This window comes from Theobroma umbraticum, unplaced genomic scaffold (assembly GCF_002168275.2).
Source record: "Theobroma umbraticum cultivar Fairchild unplaced genomic scaffold, ASM216827v3 scaffold_51.0, whole genome shotgun sequence".
NCBI classification, from domain to species: Eukaryota; Viridiplantae; Streptophyta; class Magnoliopsida; order Malvales; family Malvaceae; genus Theobroma; species Theobroma umbraticum.
The window spans coordinates 5,435,211-5,456,745 of NW_018397260.1; the positions used below are offsets into that span (position 1 = coordinate 5,435,211).

Below are 21,535 nucleotides of genomic sequence, written 5' to 3' on the forward strand. Positions count from 1 at the left end.
GGCACTCAATTTTGTCCTTTTCCTTTTCTCCTTAGGCACGTCTCTCTTTGTCATCATCCCCTCCTTAGCTGGCTCGAAACTGTATTCTTAAAGCATTGATTCGGTTGTGAGTGAAGCTATTGATTAAAACACAACGCGTCATTTGGCTGGCATGGCATCTCACTCCCCAGTTGTTACCTTTCTCTTTAACTTTCAGCCCTTTCCTAGCGCTTTCGACCCTCCAAATATCAGCACTATAAATACGCTCCCTCAATTCAGTTCTCTTCATCCCAAAGCTCAACAAACATTTCATCTCAGCTTCTCTCTTCATTCACTTCTCTTAGGTAAATAGTTTCATCAATCAAGTTCATCATGGTTTCTTTTGCTGCTTCCAATGTTGTTCTCTTTCTTGCTTTCTTGGTCTCTTTGCTTCATTTCAACACAGATGCAAGGAGGCTTTCCGAGTCGGATCAAGCCGAGCAGCCTTTGCTGTTCCAATACCACAACGGCCCTCTTCTAACTGGCAAAATCTCTGTTAATCTCATTTGGTATGGCAAGTTCAAGCCTTCTCAACGTGCAATTGTCTCCGATTTCGTCGCTTCCGTTACATCTTCCAAGCCTACAGTAGCCGAACCCTCTGTTTCTACCTGGTGGACAGCCACAGAAAAATACTATCAGCTCAGCAAGAAACCTTCTTCTCTTGCCCTTTCATTGGGTACACAAATCCTTGATGAGAACTACTCTTTGGGAAAGTCACTCACAAATCAACAAATCATAGAATTAGCATCAAAGGGCGCCCAGAAGAATGCCATTAATGTTGTCTTGACATCAGCTGATGTGGCTGTTGAAGGGTTCTGCTCAAGCAGGTGTGGCACCCATGGTTCATCTCTGGGCACAAGCAATGGTCAGATTAAGGGCAAGAGCTCCAAATTTGCTTACATTTGGGTTGGTAACTCAGAAACCCAATGCCCTGGTCAATGCGCCTGGCCATTCCACCAGCCCATTTATGGACCACAGAACCCACCTTTGGTTGCACCCAACAATGATGTCGGCCTTGACGGGATGGTCATCAACTTGGCTAGCCTCTTGGCTGGGACTGCCACGAACCCATTCGGAAATGGCTACTATCAGGGTCCGAAAGAGGCACCCCTGGAGGCTGCATCTGCCTGCCCTGGGATTTATGGTAAAGGGGCTTATCCAGGCTATGCCGGAGACCTGCCTGTAGACGCTACAACCGGAGCCAGCTACAACGCACATGGTGTCAATGGCAGGAAGTACCTGCTTCCTGCCTTATTTGACCCTTCAACCTCAACTTGTTCTACTCTGGCTTAAAAACGACGATCGTAAGACATGCGAAGATGTCAGTGTATAAATTATATGTTAGGCGGTATAATTTTGTGAGAGATTCTTTTATTGTATTATTGGATTATTCTTTTTCTATCCCTGCTGAATAAGAGATTCACAGTTAAATGTTCTCCTTATCTTATACTCTGGGTGGTGCATTTCCTCTAATGCTCATTGTTTACACCGAACTGGATACATATAGATCTTTTTTGGTACAAGAATAAATATAGATCTAAAACGGGAATAGTATGAACTAGCCAAGTTGAAAAAAGAATCCAAGACGTGTGAAATTTTGACTTGCATTGTTGGAGGAACCGATGAAAGATTGGGCTTCATTGCTAGAAGGCAGTTCCTTGAACAATATCAATTTCTTAGGGCCCTTGATAAGAGGAAAGTACATCTGTTCCGAGGGCAGGCACTTAAGCATGTAGTACAAAAAATCTGGAAGGGCTGTTTATCGACAGTAGATGTTTCCTGAACGAGAGTACGTTGTGTTAAGGATATCTTTCAAACATTCGATGGGACTTGGGCTAATTAAATGACAAGTGCAGGGCAAAGATGCCACACATGCAGAGTCAGGAAAATTGCTTTGCGGTCACCGCTTAATTAAGGCAATTTAATTTATTGGCTTTTGAATATGATATCGTGGTACCGGACTTCTCCTTTTGCCAGCTGTTATTGCCTTGTGGAGATCTGTTTTGCTCGAGAAACTTAAGAAGAATTGTTTCCAAGGCCCATGTGTATGTGTACTTCTACAGGCTTCTATTCTTTTCTCGCTTCCATTTCCCACAGCGATAGACCCTCTGCCAGTCCTAAGTAGTCTACTTCTTTTTTATTTTTTTATTTTTGGCCTTTAGCAAGATCTTTTGCCTTATATCGTTAACTATTACCATAGTTATTCAAGTAAACGACATGAGTGGTAGTCTGGTAGACATATATACTAATCGTAGTTTGGAAATCTTTTGCCATAAGTCTTAGAGTGCTGAGAATTGAACCATTCTGAATCAGTCTCCATCAATCTTCAACAATCAGCACCCTTCTATTTAATTTAATTTATTTTTCAGCAAATTCATATGAAATTTAAAAATGGGATTTAAACTTTAAAGTCACTATAAATTGGTTTTGTTACCTATTTATACACTTTGTAAACTTTCTACACAAGCATGAAATATTTCATGAAAAAGAAAGGAAATGTTTTATTTTTTAGATTTAAATTGAATTTCATAAATTTTAAATTCAATATGTCTTTCGAATTCAATGCACGTAAAATATATCCATGTATATATGTGTATCTTAGCAAATAATGCAAAGTATTTATCATCCTAGCTAGCAATTAAATTTTTGAGCTGTAGCAGAAATTAAGGGCATTTATTCATTGAAAACGAAAACAAAAGGAAAAACCAAGTTTTGATCATGTAGCTAAAGCCGTCAAGAATTACACTTTCCTTTCGTCCTTTAAGAGGTCGAATGAATTAATAGGGCCCCAAGCCAACCCAAGGAGCGCCCTTTCCCTGTCAACATACTCGTCACTGTCCAAGACCACTATACACAAAAACGCACACATTCACTTAACGGTCACGCCCCGTCTTTACGCCATACGCTTAGGCACAGCCCAAACAGCACCAGCACGCCGACCATCCACTCCATGACTTTCACGACAAGTCCGCCGAAGATGCACCCTCTCCCACACGTGAGCTTTGCCTTAACCAAATAATAACATTACTCCTTTACATTGTGTCAAAGAAAAGATGAGTGTAGCTTTCCGACCTTTTTCTATGGTGTTAGTGCCTATGCCTTTGCCACCCACGAAATCTTCCAATTGATGCTTCCGATTTCAACTGTTGACGACTTGTTTTTTAGTTTCGCAATGGGCCAATGACTTACCTGACCTCAATATGGTCCAAAGTAAGGAGTTTGGTGTTTCATATTATCATCAGTCTGCATGTCACATTCAAGAACAAAATCATTGATCAACTGAAATTGAAAATAAATAAAGATGGTTCTTTGAGCTTTGAATTTTAGCATCTTAACCAAACGTTTTGGCATTTATATTGCAAAATTGTTGTCTCATTAGGGATAGAAGCGAAGAAAGTTATAATCAACAAAATAACAATCCGCCATTGGTGCACTACCCTTGTTTTTTTTAAGGCATTTGGTGTTATATCCAAGAAAGAAATAGAATAAATTCAAGACAAACCCATTTGTTCTGGCTAAAAATGATAATAAATTTCAATCAGATTTAATGGTTAAAACTATTATAAATTACAAACTCATTATTTAGCAATTAAAATTAAGTAACGACACCAATAATAATAATAATAATAACTCTTTATCACTCTACCAATATATATGGATATATCATGTAACAAATCAAGATAGGAAACCTACCCAATTAGCATTCTATTGATAATTTTTTTAGGAACACTTTTCCATATATATTGAGGAATAGTTTATTTGTCTGTTTGTTTTTTAAATTACCTTAAAGCAGAGCACCAGCACCACCACCACCATCAAAAGTTATGGTGCATGTCTCTTAATTTGCCTACCACCTTATCCCATTACTTATAATATGTATTTGCAGCAACCTACGCATGCAAAGAGGCTACATTGCATATTTTTTATTTTTGTTTCTTTGCAAGGCACAACATTAGCTCATATTATATACTTTTTAGGCCACAACAACTTATATAAACTATGGGGATCAATCGGGCAATTGTTATTGTAAGGTAGAATAATGAGGAATAAAATAAAACCAAACCACAAATTAAACCATTATCATCATCTTTGCTTTAAAACCTGAGCATCGGCCATCAGATTTCACTTTTCAACAAATCATTAATCTCAAAATAATGCACCCCAAACCTCTCTAATTGCAGTTTTTGGCCCCATCCACAGGGGTATCAATCGTTTGAAAAAAGATCACCCACTTGATAAAGTTAGCCATCCGCGATCACTCACTACTTTGACAAAAAGGGGATTTTTACATTTTAGAATAGACCCAATTCGATGCTTTAATCATTGGATTCAACCTCATACTGCGGAAAATAATTACTTTGGCTTTTATAATCCCTGGAAACTTAAAAATGTAACCCCTTTTTCTAGATTAATCCACTAGTCCTTTAGAATTAAAACTAGCTGGAAAGCACCACATGGTTACATAAGTAAGGTGTGATTAAATTATTGCTTGAACAGTTTAATTAAAAGATTGATTCGTAGATTAAAGCAGGTGTTTTAAATTAGTCAATGGGTTGTTGAAAGTAAAAATATTGTATGGAAATCTGCCTACCAGCTAGTCCTGTCCATTGATCACCTAGGACGACTACTCATACTAATTCTATTGAAAGAGGCCGGTGCCAAATTAGCTTTCATTAGTTCGTAGCAATGCACCCAAAAAAGTAAAAAATAAAATAAAATATAAAAAACTCGATAGGAATGGAATGGGTTGTATTTGAAGAACTAACAATCTTTTTCAGTGTATAGCAATATGGAAGTAGTCAATGCTTCTTGACTTGGATTTGGAATATGTCGGTGTAATTCATTAACAAGTCAGCTTAAAGGCCTAATTCATCAATGCGTGAGAGGCAAAGACAGTTGTAAAGTAAATACGTACCCAACAGGAACCCCAGCGCGTATGGCAGCTTGATAACGAAAATGAGACGATTAACTCTATCCGCGTAAAGCATTGAAATTTTTCTGCTGTAATTAATGTTAGATATTACATATATTAGGCACCTATGACCTTCATGAACAGAAATTCTCCAAGTTCGTAATCTGATTGTTCCAACTAGAAACTACAAACTTTAAAAGTAACCTCTAATAGTAATTCCACAGTCCAATCACTGAAATAGTACCTTCTTTTTGGATTTGAAGAGGGCTCGGGGCATGCCTCAAACATGGTTAATTGAAGGAGTTAAATCGTCACACGTACTGACTTGATACTAAAATGTAATTTGATCTAATGCTATATTTATTAAAAATTCATATATTATATCATCTTATTTTTTATTTAAAATAAATAAAAAATAATATCAAAATAACACGTGAAAATGTAATTCTCATAATAACACTTAATAAAATTAATTTATTGTATTTGAGAGAATTCTTGAAAGTATTGTACCAACAAAATATTAAAAGATCATGTCCACAAAAAAATTCGTCAAATGATTGAATTTTATTTGCTAAACACAAAACTAATATAAATAATTTTTATACGATTAAAAAGGGTTCCTTAATTAAGCATTGATATACGTATTATTCTAAAATCAATGTTACTAATCTTATTTAAAAGGAATAAAATATGGATAATGATCTCCTTTTAACTACAGAAAATAGACAAATTAAAGCAACCTGTTGGTTGCTGGAACACCCGTGAGAGAAGGACGCCGAAAGGAAGAAGCAATGAGCATGCATGTCTCCAAACATAGTGGTCACTTGCGTCATCACCATCAACTTATGCACTGAATTTACTAAAAGGTTCCATTAAAGAGTGTTTATTAGCAGTATTTAATTAAGAATAATTTTAAAATATTATTTCACAAAAATAATTATTTAAAAGAAACAATTTTTCTTTTCTTGAATATTATCTTAAGCAATCATACGCCGAAAACCTATGAACATTTCTGTTACTAAAATTCTCAAAGCAAATGCCCCTCTCCAAGTCCGCACCTCCCCTTAATAAAGACGTCACAAACAAAGAGTAGTCACGTTGGTCGTGTTTTATTATTCCTCCAGCCATCTTTATGACGGGAAAGAGTCAAACCCTACGCGGCTCCATTTTAAACCAAGAAATCTGTTTCTTTCCCTTCCCCCACCGCACCCCCGACCCCTATATGTATACGCTTCGCTCCTTTTCACAACTCCCAAACCATAAAAATTCCATTAGCTCAATTAATTTTCATGGCTGCCATTCCTTTCTTTTCTCTTCTTTTGCTCCTTTTCTCCTTGGCTTTGCCCAGTCCTAGCTTAGCCACCAATAGAAAACTATCAGCTCTTGTTCAAGAGCAACCCCTTGTTCTAAAATACCACCACGGTCCCCTCCTTAAGGGTAATATAACTGTTAATCTTATTTGGTATGGCAAGTTCTCCTCTACACAGCGTTCCATCATCGTCGACTTTTTAAACTCTCTCAGCTCCTCCAAAACGACGTCGCCCTCTGTCTCGTCGTGGTGGCAAACGACTGGCAAGTACAGGGGAGGTTCGAGCAGAGTCGTTGTAGGGAAACAAATTCTCGATGAGAAGTACTCTTTTGGGAAAGCTCTTAAAACTATCCAACTTGTAGCTATGGCTTCCAAACCTGGCTATGGAGGTAGTAACGTAGTCAACGTTGTGTTGACTTCCGCTGACGTGGCGGTTGATGGTTTCTGCATGAGCAGGTGCGGGACACATGGTTCTGGTCGGGTTAAGAAGAACAGGTTCGCTTACGCTTGGGTGGGTAACTCGGTAAGTCAGTGTCCGGGTTATTGCGCGTGGCCGTTTCAGCAACCCGTGTACGGGCCACAAACTCCACCGTTGATTGCTCCTAACGGAGACGTAGGCGTTGACGGAATGGTGATCAATTTGGCAACGGTTTTGGCGGGAACCGTGACGAATCCGTTCAATAACGGGTACTTCCAAGGGCCAGCTGAAGCGCCTCTGGAGGCCGTCAGCGCGTGTACGGGGATATTCGGGAAAGGAGCATACCCGGGGTATCCTGGAGAGGTTTTGGTAGATAAAACGACGGGTGCTAGCTACAACGCGGCTGGCGTTAACGGGCGTAAGTATTTACTCCCGGCGATGTGGGATCCTCAAACACATACGTGCAAAACACAGGTGTGAGCAAACGAACCTGACATGGAAAATGGGGATATTTTGATGTTATTATGTATATGAGCTCCGTATAAACATGTTGTGGGATGATATTGGAATACTTAAGGTCTTTTTTTTTTTTTTCTGTTCTTTTTAATTGAGTGACCTTTGTATATCCCTTTTTACAATTAAAGAAAGAAAAAAGATTGGAAAAAAGAGAAATCGCGTTATCTACCCAGGTTCAACAAGGTTGAAGCCCTCCCTTGGTCTTGACATCATTCTCATTGAGGTCCTGGGATCGAGAGCTCCCAGAAGATTTGACTGAAAACTCATGCAAAAATTAGTTTCATCAGAATTGAAAGCAGAAAACTAACGAGAGCGGATGAACATTTAACATTACAATGCTATTTGCTTCAGTGCTAACTGCTAAGGAATGTTGCTTCTAAGTATTATTTTAAGCTGCTGGATTAGAGGGATCTAAGAGCTGTTGGGCTTGAAACCATGAACAAAATTTCTAGTGCATGAAATATTCGCACCACAAATTGGGCCTAGCTGTTTTGAAATTTTTTTCACTGCAGCCGAACAGATCTTTTTTATGCATGTTATTATCCCACAAGGGATGGGTTGTCATGGGTATTGCTTGAGCATGTTTAATTTGATTTTTTTTTTTAAATTTAAAAGGTATTATGAAATTTTTTAAAAAAAGAATAATTTTAAAAATTAAATTAGAACTATTTAATAATTTCTTTTTTATAAATAATTTATTTGATAAACTAATTTATATAATTTTTAATTTTGATAAAAATTATCATAAATGACATCGATTGAGAGAGGGATACTTTTAAAAAAATATATATTTAGATTATTTTTAAAAATGAGAACATTTTTTGAACAAGCAGTTAAAATTTTTTAAAAAATTGATATATTTTTAAAAAGAAAAAAAGAAAAGTTCATTTCTCAAACTTTTTCTTTAATTTTTTTTTATTTTGTTCTTTGAAAAAAATTTATTTTAAGAGTTTTTGAAAATCTGATTTAACTTGACTTTTACTTTTAAAAGATAAATAAATTGAAAGAAAAAAACAGAGTCAACATACAATTAATTTAATTATAAAGAAGTTAATTCGGGACAATTTAAGCTCTTTAAGCTACCTATATTTCTTTACTGCATACCATGTTTTAGCCGAAATTCTTGAAATACCACTATTTTCATATTTTGAGATAAGATTCTTGAAAGACTTTTAAAATATTAAAAAAAGATAAAAAGTGGCAAAGTTTGAGAAGAGGCTCCAAAGCAATTGTTTCTATTCATAAGTCATTCGTCTCAAGTGTAAATAATACTTGAATGTGGATATTACCGTAGGATATGCTAACATCGTTTAAGAGTTTAAATTGTCCACGGCTCCAATTGAAGGCCCGGCTCAGAAAATTTATGAACCAGGCGGGTTCATGTGACGTCCTCGTTACCAAAACCTAGCCCAAAGACGTGTTAAATATTTGGGCTGGGAAAGACGCATAACGGCGCAACCGAGTTCTCGCTTTCACATTGCAGATCCCGCACGCAAATTTGCGCCCAAGAAGGTCCAATATCGACTGCCATGGAACACTCGCAACGAGAACATTTTCATTTCAGAAAAGCACCTCTCTAGTTTCAACTCTACCACCCCGCAAGGAGCAAGCCATTATCGCATCTCTACTCTGAACACTTTCCCTTACCAAAATGGAACCGCCACCGCCGCGAGCCCCACAAGACCAATCTTCCCACACTCACTCTCATCCCTCCACCACCACCATCCCCACCACAGGAACTTGCTGCAAATGCGGCGGCACAACGACCTTCGCGCCACCACCCCAGTACCCAACTTCCATGCCCGACCTTTCCTCTCCCCCTACATACCGACCCATTCGTGCCCCGGCCATAAACGTCCCTCCGAACAACCAGTCCCAAGCCATAATCCTCGCACCCGTGCCTCAATCCCAAAAGGTCCCCATCATCACCCCTCCTTTCCAATTCCAAACGCCAACCAAAATAATCACGTCCCCCGACGACATCCGTCGATTCCACGACTCCCCAACTTCCAAAAACTTCCTCGGCTTCTTCGTCGCCTTATCCGAATCCATCCGTGGCCATAAAATCTCCGATCCACTTCACGAATCCCCCACTGTCACCAAAATTGTATCCATCGTCGAAACCCTATCTCTCTGGATCGACCAAATCGCACCCGTTCAACAATCTTCTCGTTACGGCAACATATCTTACCGAACCTGGCACGAACGCTTAACCGAAAACGCTGAATCCCTCATGCTCCAGTTTCTTCCCGACGACCTCAAACCTTCGACTATCGAAATCGTCCCTTATTTCACCGACAGTTTCGGAAACTCAAGCCGAATCGATTACGGAACGGGACACGAAACCAATTTCGCGGCCTGGTTATATTGCTTAGCCAGAATAGGAATCATAAACGAAGAAGATTACCAAGGCGTGGTGGCTAGGGTTTTTGTCAAATATTTAGACTTAATGAGGAAGCTTCAGCTTGTTTACTGCTTGGAACCCGCGGGGTCCCACGGGGTTTGGGGTTTGGATGATTACCATTTCCTGCCGTTTATATTTGGGAGTTCGCAGTTGATTGATCATAAGTATATGAAGCCAAAATCCATTCATAATGAGGATATTTTGGAGAATTTTTCGAGTGAGTATATGTATCTTTCGTGTATTGGGTTTATAAAGAAGGTGAAAAAGGGTCTGTTTGCGGAGCATTCCCCGCTGTTGGATGATATAAGTGGAGTGCCTAATTGGAATAAAGTGAATAGTGGTTTGCTTAAGATGTACAAATTTGAAGTGCTCGAAAAGGTTCCTATTATGCAGCATTTCCTCTTTGGATGGCTCATTAAGTGGTGAGTTTGTATTTTTTTAATCTTTTTGGGTTTAATTGTTTGTTAATGAAATATAGATTGCGTGTAATGATCGTTTTGTTTTGTTTGATTTGAATACACTGTTAATCAATAATCATAGTCTGCTGCATCTTACTGGAAATGTTCCGTTCTAGTTGCTGCAAACAAACCATAAAGAGCCCTTTTTTTTTCTTCTGATGGTGTCCTTTTCGTATGGGCACTGATAGCCTGCTTGCAGTTTGTAGAAACTTTTATGTGTTTATTCATGGGTACAGGATACATAAGGGTACAACAATACAAGCCTTGACATTGCTTATAGTATCATGGTTAGCATTGCTCAGTGTCCAAGAACTGTCTGTTGTTAAATTAATCTAGTTTGCATGAATCTGTCTATCAAAAGTGCCCCTTGCCTTACAAAAGATATGCAATGGATTGATTACTGCCATTTGATCGTGAGGATGGTGCCATTACTTGGAAATGGCATTTCAGAACTGCAACACAAGGCGTCCATTGTTGATTAATACCTAAGTTACTGTCAAGAGGTCCATGCAGGGCAGAGAAAGCATGTATAGCATAGAGATTACTTTCTATGTCCTTTCAGTAGATGGTTATTGGCCTCCTTGGAAGCAGACTTCGGTGACTTTGATCCTTTAAAAGCTGGCAATGTCACCAGGCGCATGGTTATCAAATTCGTGCCTTTCAATAGATCTGTGCTATGTTGAATATTTTAACCACATTGCCAAGCAACACTTACGACTCTAACCTCATCACAGAAGTCTCCACGAATTAATACCAGTACCTACTCATATCAAAGTAGTTGCCGGAAGGATTGATCTTTGCTTTTTAGTTTTCCTAGCGTAAAATGATGGAACCAATATGAGAAACTGGCTTGAGTCATTTGGACTATTGATTACTAGGTGTGTGAAACTGAATTATCCCCTTGTCTTTGCTTGTGTGATTAATCACCTTTTTGCCTTTACTGTATGTTTTACCCTACGATCTTCTCTTGCTGTCATTATCAAGGAATGTGTATTTATTTATCCATCTGTATTTTTTGTTTCTGTATATACATCACATATTGGGCCTTATGATTGCATTTGGTAAAGTCATGATATTGTAATGCTTTGTAGAAATCAAATCTATTCATGGGTCCTGAAGGCCTATAAGTTCTTGTATTCAGGAACACGATCAACAGTACTCTGTAGTGAGAATTTCTGTATTAGCTATCTAACATGCCTAGTAGAACCTTTTTTGAGAATGTTCCTGTTATTGGGATTGTGCTACAACAAGTACACACTCCTATTGAATTGTGCTACATTAGCTTAAAATTTTGAGCCATATGAGATAGGTGATGAAAATTTGGTTCAGGCCAATCTTTTCCTCCATTGGTGATGCTGTCTCGTGAAGCCATTTAAGGTGGAGAACTCATCTTTCCTGGACATTTTTGGATGCTTTCTAGATTACATTGAAGTACATGTTCGTATAACTCAACTAAATGATTTGTTTTAAGGGTAGGGCTTAACTAATGGACTCTGTTAAATTGATTTATCAAAGCTTTCAGCCTTCATGCTTGTTGCTGGTGTTTGCACTTTGCTCCTTTTGTCCATTTGATTTAATGTCCAGAAAATTCTTGTTCATCAGTGACATAAATTCTTGAATGTTTTAGGTTGTATGACTTGGAAATTACAAGATGCTTACTTGTCTTTAAGCTAGGTGCTATAAGCTTTGTTTTATGGCGTGTCATTATCTTGTTGTTAGATTATGGTTGGGATTAAGAAGATGCCAATGTTTCATTAAAATTTGTCTTAAGCTCTTAACTGATTCCTTTCGATTTTCTATTAAATTTTCACAGGGAATAATTTTGGTATTGTCTTTATGGAGACACATACTGTGGAACCAAGGGAATTCTAATGTCCTCCAGATTTCATGGACAGCTGTAGCATTAGAAAATTATCCCATTCGGAGTATAATATCAATCGTACCATGAATTCTTTGAGTTGCTTCTTTTTTTCGTTACTGCCCCTTCTAATTAGCTATGCCAGGTGGAGTCTTGTGTTACTGCTCCCCCTTTTTTTGTTTGTTTATGATATTTGGTCTTTTGATGACAGGCCACAGCTTTTGTTAAATGCTTAATGTGATGAAGCTTCTGTTTCGCTATATTTATGTACAGCAAGAAGTGCACAAGTTTTTTTGGAAATTAAGGGACTCATGCCATAACAGTCACTCTCATTTTATAAATTCACCGTCCTATTTGTAACCCTTCATAGCTTTTTAAGGAGTACCAGAAACCTACTCTTTTGCTTATGTAATACATGTTATTTAAAGAGAAAATGACCAGAGACTAGTGAAAAAGGGTAAAAGCAAATTTGTCTTAGATCTGTGCCCAAACTTTCCTTTGCTCTCGTCACAAAATCTACTTATTGATTCAACCAAGTTATCTTGGACTGAGATTAGAAATGTAACAATCAAGCGACTAATTGGGTGCATGAAATAAAATCAACCACTTTTATAGGCAAAGAAGAAGAAACAGGGAATAAAACGAATGCAAAATCGAGGCAATCCACGCCCAAGAAGTCAGTACAAACTCAGAAAATAAACTTTGACGTCAGCAAGCAGACGAAAGAATGGAAAATTTAGGTAGTCTTTTCAATAGAATAGAGTAAAATCCACTGCAACAACCACCTTCTATATTTATTCTCTCCCATCTTTGCATTGGTTTTGCTCTCGAATTGGCTTCATGAGTCTAATATTCAAGAACCACAAAACTCTGACCATATTGGGAGTACCTTCATTTTTCCATTGAGGCTGCCTTCTCCTGACTTCAACCCTTTTTGCTTTATTTGTGATCAGGATGACAATAAGTAATTAAGAATATAATTTTATAAGTAATAGGGCTATAATTATGAAACAGGGTAAAAGAGTTGCCGATATAATTTATCAAAATTTTTGTGGCTAATAGATGTCCATCAACATTTCATGGTTTCCATGACAACTCGCAATGTGTGGAACTTGTATCCTCGTTGGGATTCAGGTAGTTTGGTATAAGTTTGGTGTTTTAAATTGCTTCTTGTTGGAGATTTATGTGCCAACCATTTCCGGATCATCCAATGGCCAAGCCCTCCAGATTTAAATGTGAGTAATCAAATATTCCAGTCCGATGCCTGTCAGTCCGTCAGCTTCCTAGATGAGACTAAATTCTGCATGTGTAAACTGCTAGGATGTGGACTCATCAGGTTGAACGTTCCGTAAAAAAGACAAGCACGAAATTACACTGGCAGCTACGTATCATCATATTCTCTATATTACATCACATTCATGTCACCTTCCCCTCTGCTCTCTCGAGCTTCTGTATCCTTCCGTCGAGGAAAAAGAAGATTTAAAAAAAAAAATTAGATTGATGGGATGGGTTTAACCTTTTTTAAGTTGAAATCTCATAGCCCTTTACATGTAGCTATTCCACCAAACACCCACAATCGAGACTCAACCTTACTATGAGCTGCCAATTGAATTAACTCTCTTCTCCTCAATCTCAAAACCTCATCTGCAAACCTTCAACCGGTGTCAGAATTAAAAGAAAAAACAAACAATTATTGTTACCTCAAAGATCTCTCAGAAAGGTCAAGATAGATTTCCAATACAGAAAGCGTTGGAACCAGAAGCTTTCAAATCCAGAGGCATGGGTCAATAAGCCCAAGCTTAGGCAAGCCTAACCACTAACAACCTTTACCTCTTCAGTCCACTAACCAACCGACTCGTGTCGGTAGCACCAGCTTTTTCTTCAACTCCCGATCACTGCCTTTCTTACAACGCACACAAAATATCTAAACGCTTTTAGTCATGTTCGAACAATTACCTTTCACTTTCAGTTCAAAATGACATAAATGTATGGCATGAAACCAATGCCTTAGCTATTCAAAACCTGTCATTAACAAACCCAATTTTCGCAGTAAAAGCTACCCTTCCTTCCTATTCTCTCTATTCTTCTTCTTCTTCTTCTTCTGTAAGTAAAGAGTAAATATATATCTATATCTATATATATATATGTCCCAGCTTTCCTGTGTTTTAACCACATATGTACGTATCAGTAATTCCTTTTTCCTTTTTTTATCACTTTGGTTTTACTCTTGGTTGCTTGTTTCTTCTTTGTTGGCTGCATTGATGCCGTGGTTAGGTGGATAGATAGGACTTGTTTTTATTGCTTTCTTTTATTTTCCTTCTTTTCTTTTCTCTGTTTCTCTCCTCTCTTTTTTCACCCGGGGTTTGAGGCGGATAAACTGGGGTCTCTTTTGCATAATCCAAATTGCAAACCAAGGCAAAAGTAAGTTGCAAGGGAAAGTGAAGTTAGGTAACCCACCTTTGATTTTATCTTCTTTTATTTCATTTTTTTCAGTTCTTCTTTGTTTGTTTCTTGAAAAACTAGAGCGAAAGTACAGAAATTTTGATACTTGGAGCTTAGTGTTTCACGTTTATGCGGTTTGCCAAGTATGAGAGTACACTATTTCTGAGCTGTTTCTTAGATCCTAAATCCAAAGAGTAAATCTTTCGTTTCATTTACTCTTTTTTTTTTTCACCAACGCAGCATTAGTATTAACTCCTTCAGACGAGTTGTTCTTGTACACGTTATTTGTTCCTTGTTATGCATGTACCGATTCTTCTGTAATTGATTATCTTTCCTTTCTCTGGGCTGTGACCATGGTCGACATGGCCTTTGAACTTTTAGCAGGAAATTTTCTTTTTTTTTTTCTGGACTTTTTGGATCTATAAAATTGTTTCATAATTTGCTGGGTGTGTACAGTATTCTTCTCCAAATTATTTTGTCCTTTTGTTTCTGTTTTTAAACTTGTTAGGAAAACAATTTCTCTCTTCTTTAAGGTGTGGATGAAATTTTGTGTTACGTTACTCTTTTTTTTTTCAATTTTGGTAACATGTATACTCTCTAAATCTCCCATTTACAGCACTGTTTATCTCTGCATTTTGTTCTGTCATTGTGAAATCTTTTATTTTTTCTCTTTCTAATTTCTTTCTCTGTCTTCTTAGATTTTAGCGTTAATCGATATTTCTTCTCCATTGGTTTATGGAAAGTGATTATTAATACCATACTTAAGCTTGTCCAATCGTCAATCAAGTTTCTGTATGCAGATTCATTTTGTCTATTTAGAGGGTCCTAATGCAATTAACTAGATAACGTAGAAATTGCATTTTCTTCTTTTTTCTTTTTTTTAAGTTATTGAAGTTTCTTATTTGTGTTTCAATTTTTGCCCCTCATTACCTGAAAGAAGATCAGATGGAAGAGCAAAGTGATTTTCGGCGTTGGGATGAACTAATTCCTGATGCGCTGGGGCTAATCTTCAGGAACCTGTCCCTCCAAGAGGTACTAACAGTGATTCCCAGTGTCTGCAAATCCTGGAGAAAGGCAGTGACAGGTCCCTACTGTTGGCAAGAGATAGACGTCGAAGAATGGAGCAATCGATGTCAGCCTGACCATCTTGATCGGATGCTCCGCATGCTGATCACAAGAAGCAGTGGATCTCTCCGCAAGCTATGTGTTTCAGGCCTTCAGAATGATACGGTTTTCTCATTCATTACAGAGAAGTAAGTTCGCCTGCTCTTTCCTATTTCAGTAATTGCATTTGTCAGTAGTCTAGTGAGTCTGGATCATTTATGAGAACTTTTTCTACCATTAATTCTTAAATATGTGGTTTGCTTTCATGATTTGTTGAGTTAGATTACAGTAATATGATCCAGTTCACATACAGTATTAATTCTCTCTTTTGGTTGGCTGCACATTACTAGTTTGAACAGCAATTTCAGTATTCATGATAAGATTTCCAATGACAGAATTGTAGTATCTTTAAGAAACACAGGATCACACTTTCCCTCTCCTTTAGGGGATCATTGTTCAATTGACACTTTAAAGTGATAAGGTATATTTTTTCCTTGCTTTTGCAAGTGCGAGTTCCCTTCGGGCTTTGCGACTGCCAAGGGGTGAAATGAGTGATTCAATAGTTGAACAAACTGCTGGAAGGCTTTCCACAATCACTTTTTTGGATTTGAGTTACTGTGGCAAAATTGGTGCACGTGCTTTAGAGGCCATTGGAAAGCACTGCAAACTGCTTGTTAGTCTGTGCCGCAACATGCATCCACTGGATACAGCAGGCAAGATCTCGCAGGATGATGAGGCAAATGCCATCGCTGCTGCAATGCCTAGGCTCAAGCGCCTTGAGATGGCATATCATCTTATCAGCACAGGAAGTATTCTGAAGATCCTTTCTAGCTGCCCTCAGCTTGACTTTTTGGATTTAAGAGGTTGTTGGGATGTGAAACTTGATGCTCAGTTCCTGAAGGAGAAGTTCCCAAAATTGAAGATATTGGGGCCCCTAGTCATGGACTGTTACGAGATGGATGAATGGGATGATTGCTCAGACTACTCTGATAGTTCTGAGTATTTGGCTTGGGAGTTCCTAGCTGGTGAAATGGGTGACTATGATGATTATGACATCTATGACGGAATGTGGCATGATGAGGGGAGGCTGGAGGAACTTGAGCTAAGGTTCTATGAAGGAATTGGTGAGGATGCTGGAATGTTTGGTTGGCCTCCATCTCCTTAGCTTCCTCTTTCTTCCATGCCCTATCTTTACTATTGCATAGATGCTTCTAAATTTGAAACCATGTGTTTCTATGGAAATATATCTTATGTTTCAATGTGAACTTAGAAGTTGTGTGGCTTGCATCTTTTGATTTTCTTGATTAACTAAAGATTGCCTTGTATAGTATATATCCTCTGCTGATAGCATCAATCACAGAGAGTTCATAATCTGATTTTAACTGCTGCTATTTGTCATTTAACTCTTGAAATAAAAAGTTAAGGTCAGAGTGAGACCGTCATGAAAAATATCTTCCTTTTACTACGCTAAGATGAAACTGGAACCCTGGCCAGTTGGCCCACTTGGATTTTTATGGCAGATGGGCCACTTCCTTAGGCAACAAACGCCAGGCTGCCTCCCACTTTGCAAGCTAACTGTACCTTGCTTTTCAATTTGAATGGCCCGGGGTCATTTTCGAATAATTTTTTCGGTGGTTTCCCCACAAAATATATAAATGCTTTTCGTTTTGCCCCATGATCCATCTCTCTGCAAAAAGACCAAAGGGCTGTAACTTTTCATCTTCATGCTTTTACTGCATCTGGTTTACCTCTCCTGGCTGCAATCTGTGCACTTAACTTTCCCTTTTTGTTGTGTTTTTAGCCTGAATGCCTTCTGTTCCACCTATAACTAAAAATCATTACTTTCCGAGAACTATGGCCTTTGCCTTGAGCCCACAGTGAAGCACTACTCCTTGTATAGAATTTGAGAATTATACAGGAGAATATGCCCAGGCTAACTACAGTCTGGCATGGAAACGTGGGATAAAGAAGCTTTCTTAAATCTTCATGCGCAGCCAACATCCTGGCATTTCAAGTAGTAAAGTTTCATAATTCAACTAATCCTGCAAAAGAAAAAAGAGGCTATAATGCAGCTCTCTCTCTCTTTCCTCATTCTTTCTCCATAATGTTCACACAATTTAGTGGTGGGTCTGTGTTTATCCACCATTATTCTGTTTTTAGCTGCTTAATCAAATGATTAATATAACTTTTTTTTTATATATGACAATGGTTAATCTGTTTTCTTTTTTTTTTTTTTGATGATTCAGTTGTAATGATGTCACTTTCCTTAAGTGAATTCTGAATCACTAACTATGGTTAAATTTTTAAAGAGAAAAAAAGAAAGAAAAGAAAAGAATGGAGCATATGGCCTCACCTTGATATCAATAACAGTACTGTAGTGTAGAATAAATTTGTAGAATAGTAGGAGTACCAAGATTTTCTTTTTCTTTCTTCAGTACGAGTGAGATTCGGAGTTACAGTCGAAGACAATAAACCTAGTTTAGTCACATGATTACATGTGACTGTCTTTGGATCTTGTGTTCTCTTTCTACTGTGTCTGTACTTTACTATTCCAAAGCTGAAAGCCCCCTGCCTTTGAGATGTGTGTTTTCAGTTTTGGCCGCTCCCTTGTACGAATCCTCCCTCTCAATTACCACCCGCACATGTCCTAAATCGATTTCCCTCGCCCAATATGTAAAATCGGACTTTTTTTTTTAAAGAGAAGATTTGTTGAGATTGAAATGATGATATATTAATGAAATTAGCTAGGCATACTACAATCAACAAAATTTACTTTGACTATTTAATTTATGAAAATAAATAAATAAACTCGTGTCAAAAAATGATAAAATCATAGAATTAATATGTAAAAATAATAATACTAAAAATAGATATTAAAGTGTGAACAAAGAATAGAATACCTCCTTTACCTCAAATTGTGAATTTATTATAAAAAGAAATAGAAAAATAGGCAATAAGAATGACAATTTTGTTGTTTGAAGTCCTAATATTAGATTTTGACTATTAATATATTATTTCTAAGTAGCAATAAGTTGTTTTAAATTATCTTGACTGCTATCTCTACAAGTTAAAAAAGCTACATCACTAGACAAATGTGGAAATAACTCAAGACAAAAAATAAGATTCACAAGTTAATTTTACTTTTAAAATATTTTAAATAGTTTGTCGTAAGGATTCGTATTTCAAGGTAATTAACAACTTTTTCTTTCTATATTTTTTTCAAGTACGTGTATTTTTCTAATTCTGATATTTTTAAATAAAATTAAGTGACACATTCTGAATATTACGACAATTTACTATGTCAAACGTGAGTTGAATAATTAGAAAATCCACTATCCACTATACATGACGGGGGTAATGCGTTTCTTCAATATGCAAATGCTACTCTTTGAGACAATTTATTGGAGACATTCAATAACTCAAGAACGATTTTAATCTTTCTCTGTGTCACCTTTCAACACATCTGGCTTTACTTATGTTCAACATAACGTCTTTCCTTACCATAAACAGAATCTCTCTTGGGAACAAATGATATTACCACAACAATGCAAAATAAAAAAAAAATATATGGTTGTGGGAGTTAATTAAAAGAGAAAGGACATAGAAAACGAAGGCAAAAAAAGTATGAAAGAACAGGGAAGAAACTGTGAAGAGAAAATTGGCCTTGTCTGACATCGACACAGAAACATCCCAATCTCCTACAACGTTAGCACCTATACCCTATATAAAAAAAATCACACAGTAAATAAATTCGAAATTATATCTACTCAAGACTCAAAAAATTTTGATGGGGAAACTTATCTTTTATTTTATATAATATAAAAAGGTACTACTGAATCAGCGAAGTCGACCAGATCTCCCTTTGTGTGAAATATTGGGATGCTCTTACTTCCTTCCGGACAGACATCGGGTCCCCCGATCCATCTAATCCGCAACGCTGGTACATCCGCTGCTACCTTACACTGCCAAGTTTAAGACCAGACAACCCACCCTTGCCGAAAATCGCGACACAATTACTCCTAAGATGACTTGTCTACTCCTCACACATATTCCATTTGCATGGGTAATTTTGGGATATTGGCTTAATTATGAAAAAGGGATCATTTTTTGGATCATTTAATGCAAGACAAGATTGCAATCATCAATGGGGAGATTCGTTTGCATTTTTTATGATTTTTTTTAGTTCTCAAAAATATAATATTTTTAAAATAATTTTTAAATTTTTATTTTTTTAATCAAAAAGGATTTTTGAATAAAACTATTTTTAATGAACCTTTTCATATTTTAAGTACTCTTAAATTTCCTCTCGTGTCATTCATATGCTTTGCTCCTCATTTTACGGTGCTTTTTCAATTTTTTTTTCTCGTTATCTAATTTTTTTTAATTTTATCACAATCACTATTTTTTTATCTATCTCTAGTTATTTCATCATATGATCAAAAAGCATGACATAAAAAAAATAATAACATATTCTTAAGTTTATTGATTTATATTCACAAAACTTTTTTTTTTGTCTATCACTTATTATATCATCATCGATCTATAAATAAAAAAACATAACATAGTGAATAACAACGAATTCTTAAGTTTATGGGTGTTAAGCATTTTAAATATTCAACTATAGTAGAACATACCTTAACATGTAACAAAGTGATTCATGCCTTGACATATAACATCAATATGAGAAAAAAAGATTTGGTATATAATATATGATGCAAAAGCTTTGACTTTAACATATAACATTTACAAAGCAAACAAAAACATTCGGGAGTATTTAATTTGTTTGAAATGATTTTAAAGATATTTTTACCATCTTAATATTAAACTTGATTAAAAATAATTAACTTTATATGAAAAGTTATTTTTAAAATATATTTATGAGTAGGGTTGTTTTTATATTTTTCTCTCTTTTTTTTTTTCTTAAATGTATAATTTGCAAGATCAGCGACACTTGAGAGTCCATTTATTCATTGCGTAACACAGCTACTAGAAGGGGATTGATAGCTCAAAAATGTATACCAAAAATTGTTTTTCCTTTTCTTTTTCATACTACCATAGAGGAAGAATTTCAACGTTGAAAAATTAGCTTTTCCATTAATTTAAATATATATATGTATATATAATATGTTGCATGCAACAAAAAGGGCAAAAAAGAAGAGAAACGAGAGTGACTGGAATTTGTGGCTTCAGATATCTGCTTATAAGGAAGCCAAAAACTACCTACCCAAGACCTTTTGAAGTTCGAACGCGCAAACAAGAAACAGTTATCTTACATTAGGATTGTTCCTTTATTTCATTACGAATCATATAAAATGAAAGTAATAAATAATAATTTTAATAATAATCACAAAATAGAATTATATATAACATTATTCAAGGGAAAAAAATTAGAAAATAAAAATTTATCTTTAATCACTTTAGTGTCACACGGATATATTATATCTTTTGATTACCAAATAGAATTAAATCTTATATTTTATATAAAAAAAATCAAATGAAGTAAATTTAGCATAAAATCGTACGAAATTTACAGATATCGGTGTCGGCTTTTGGAATTAAGAATTAAAATTGTTTGGTTGAAACCGAAAACGTGGTTGAACGTGAAGCATTCAATAACAAGATTGACAGGCAGCTATCTGTACCTTTAAGCGGCCCATTTATGTTTGGGCCAAAACTTGTCTGGCCCTACTTTCTGTCCTTTAGAGCGGTCGTCTTCACTTCTTTATGCAAATTCAAACTACAAATTATGGTGGTTCTTCACCATTGTTATATTAAGTGGTAAGTAATTGACCGGTTGTATTTGTAGATTAAATTAATTAAATATTTTTAAAAGTTAATTACAATTTATTAAATGTAAAAGAAGATCAAACCAATCAAATATCAAATTCGTTCAATTGATTCGATTTTTAATCAAAATAATTTGAATTTTGTCACTTTTATCTTTTACAAATTAAAACATTGAAATTTATAAACTTTTTTCATAATTATAAACTATACAAATAATCTAAACATATAAAAGAATTTGTCATTTCACTCATATAATTATGTCCTTTCACATAAATCATTAAATTAACATTCAATAATTTTATAGAAATT

General features: G+C 36.2%; 3 protein-coding genes and 1 pseudogene across 13 annotated transcripts; all 4 read left to right on the forward strand.

The window, feature by feature from the left end:
* The first annotated feature begins 243 nt into the window (after nucleotides 1-243).
* LOC110417222 (protein PHOSPHATE-INDUCED 1-like) lies at nucleotides 244-1,460 on the forward strand. The gene has a single exon (XM_021429459.2). It carries the CDS (start codon nucleotides 352-354, stop codon nucleotides 1,309-1,311), a length of 960 nt encoding a protein of 319 aa, XP_021285134.1. The 5' UTR covers nucleotides 244-351; the 3' UTR covers nucleotides 1,312-1,460.
* A 4,678-nt stretch (nucleotides 1,461-6,138) lies between these two features.
* Nucleotides 6,139-7,341, forward strand: LOC110416592 (protein EXORDIUM-like 2 pseudogene; annotated as a pseudogene).
* A 1,140-nt stretch (nucleotides 7,342-8,481) lies between these two features.
* Nucleotides 8,482-12,193, forward strand: LOC110417057 (phosphotyrosyl phosphatase activator (PTPA) family protein). Its single transcript, XM_021429242.2, has 2 exons — nucleotides 8,482-9,999; nucleotides 11,849-12,193. The coding sequence occupies exons 1-2, from the start codon at nucleotides 8,825-8,827 to the stop codon at nucleotides 11,853-11,855; spliced, it is 1,182 nt and encodes a 393-aa protein (XP_021284917.1). The 5' UTR covers nucleotides 8,482-8,824; the 3' UTR covers nucleotides 11,856-12,193.
* A 1,632-nt stretch (nucleotides 12,194-13,825) lies between these two features.
* Nucleotides 13,826-16,837, forward strand: FBW2 (F-BOX WITH WD-40 2). Of its 11 annotated transcripts, none has more exons than XM_021429200.2 (3): nucleotides 13,826-14,070; nucleotides 15,273-15,588; nucleotides 15,947-16,837. In XM_021429200.2, the coding sequence occupies exons 2-3, from the start codon at nucleotides 15,281-15,283 to the stop codon at nucleotides 16,602-16,604; spliced, it is 966 nt and encodes a 321-aa protein (XP_021284875.1). In that variant the 5' UTR covers nucleotides 13,826-14,070; nucleotides 15,273-15,280; the 3' UTR covers nucleotides 16,605-16,837. The 11 variants fall into 11 exon arrangements, with proteins under 11 accessions (XP_021284875.1, XP_021284871.1, XP_021284872.1 ...); XM_021429196.2 differs by having other exon boundaries at nucleotides 13,827-14,070; nucleotides 15,276-15,588; XM_021429197.1 differs by lacking the exon at nucleotides 13,826-14,070 and adding an exon at nucleotides 14,077-14,341.
* The last annotated feature ends 4,698 nt before the right edge of the window (nucleotides 16,838-21,535 follow it).

Excerpts from the sequence above, each read along its gene's own strand:
- LOC110417222 (XM_021429459.2), top strand. The coding sequence starts at position 352 with ATGGTTTCTTTTGCTGCTTCCAATGTTGTTCTCTTTCTTGCTTTCTTG.
- LOC110417057 (XM_021429242.2), top strand. The coding sequence starts at position 8,825 with ATGGAACCGCCACCGCCGCGAGCCCCACAAGACCAATCTTCCCACACT.
- FBW2 (XM_021429200.2), top strand. The coding sequence starts at position 15,281 with ATGGAAGAGCAAAGTGATTTTCGGCGTTGGGATGAACTAATTCCTGAT. Across the intron at positions 15,589-15,946 it reads TTCTCATTCATTACAGAGAA|TGCGAGTTCCCTTCGGGCTT; the intron begins GTAAGTTCGCCT and ends TGCTTTTGCAAG.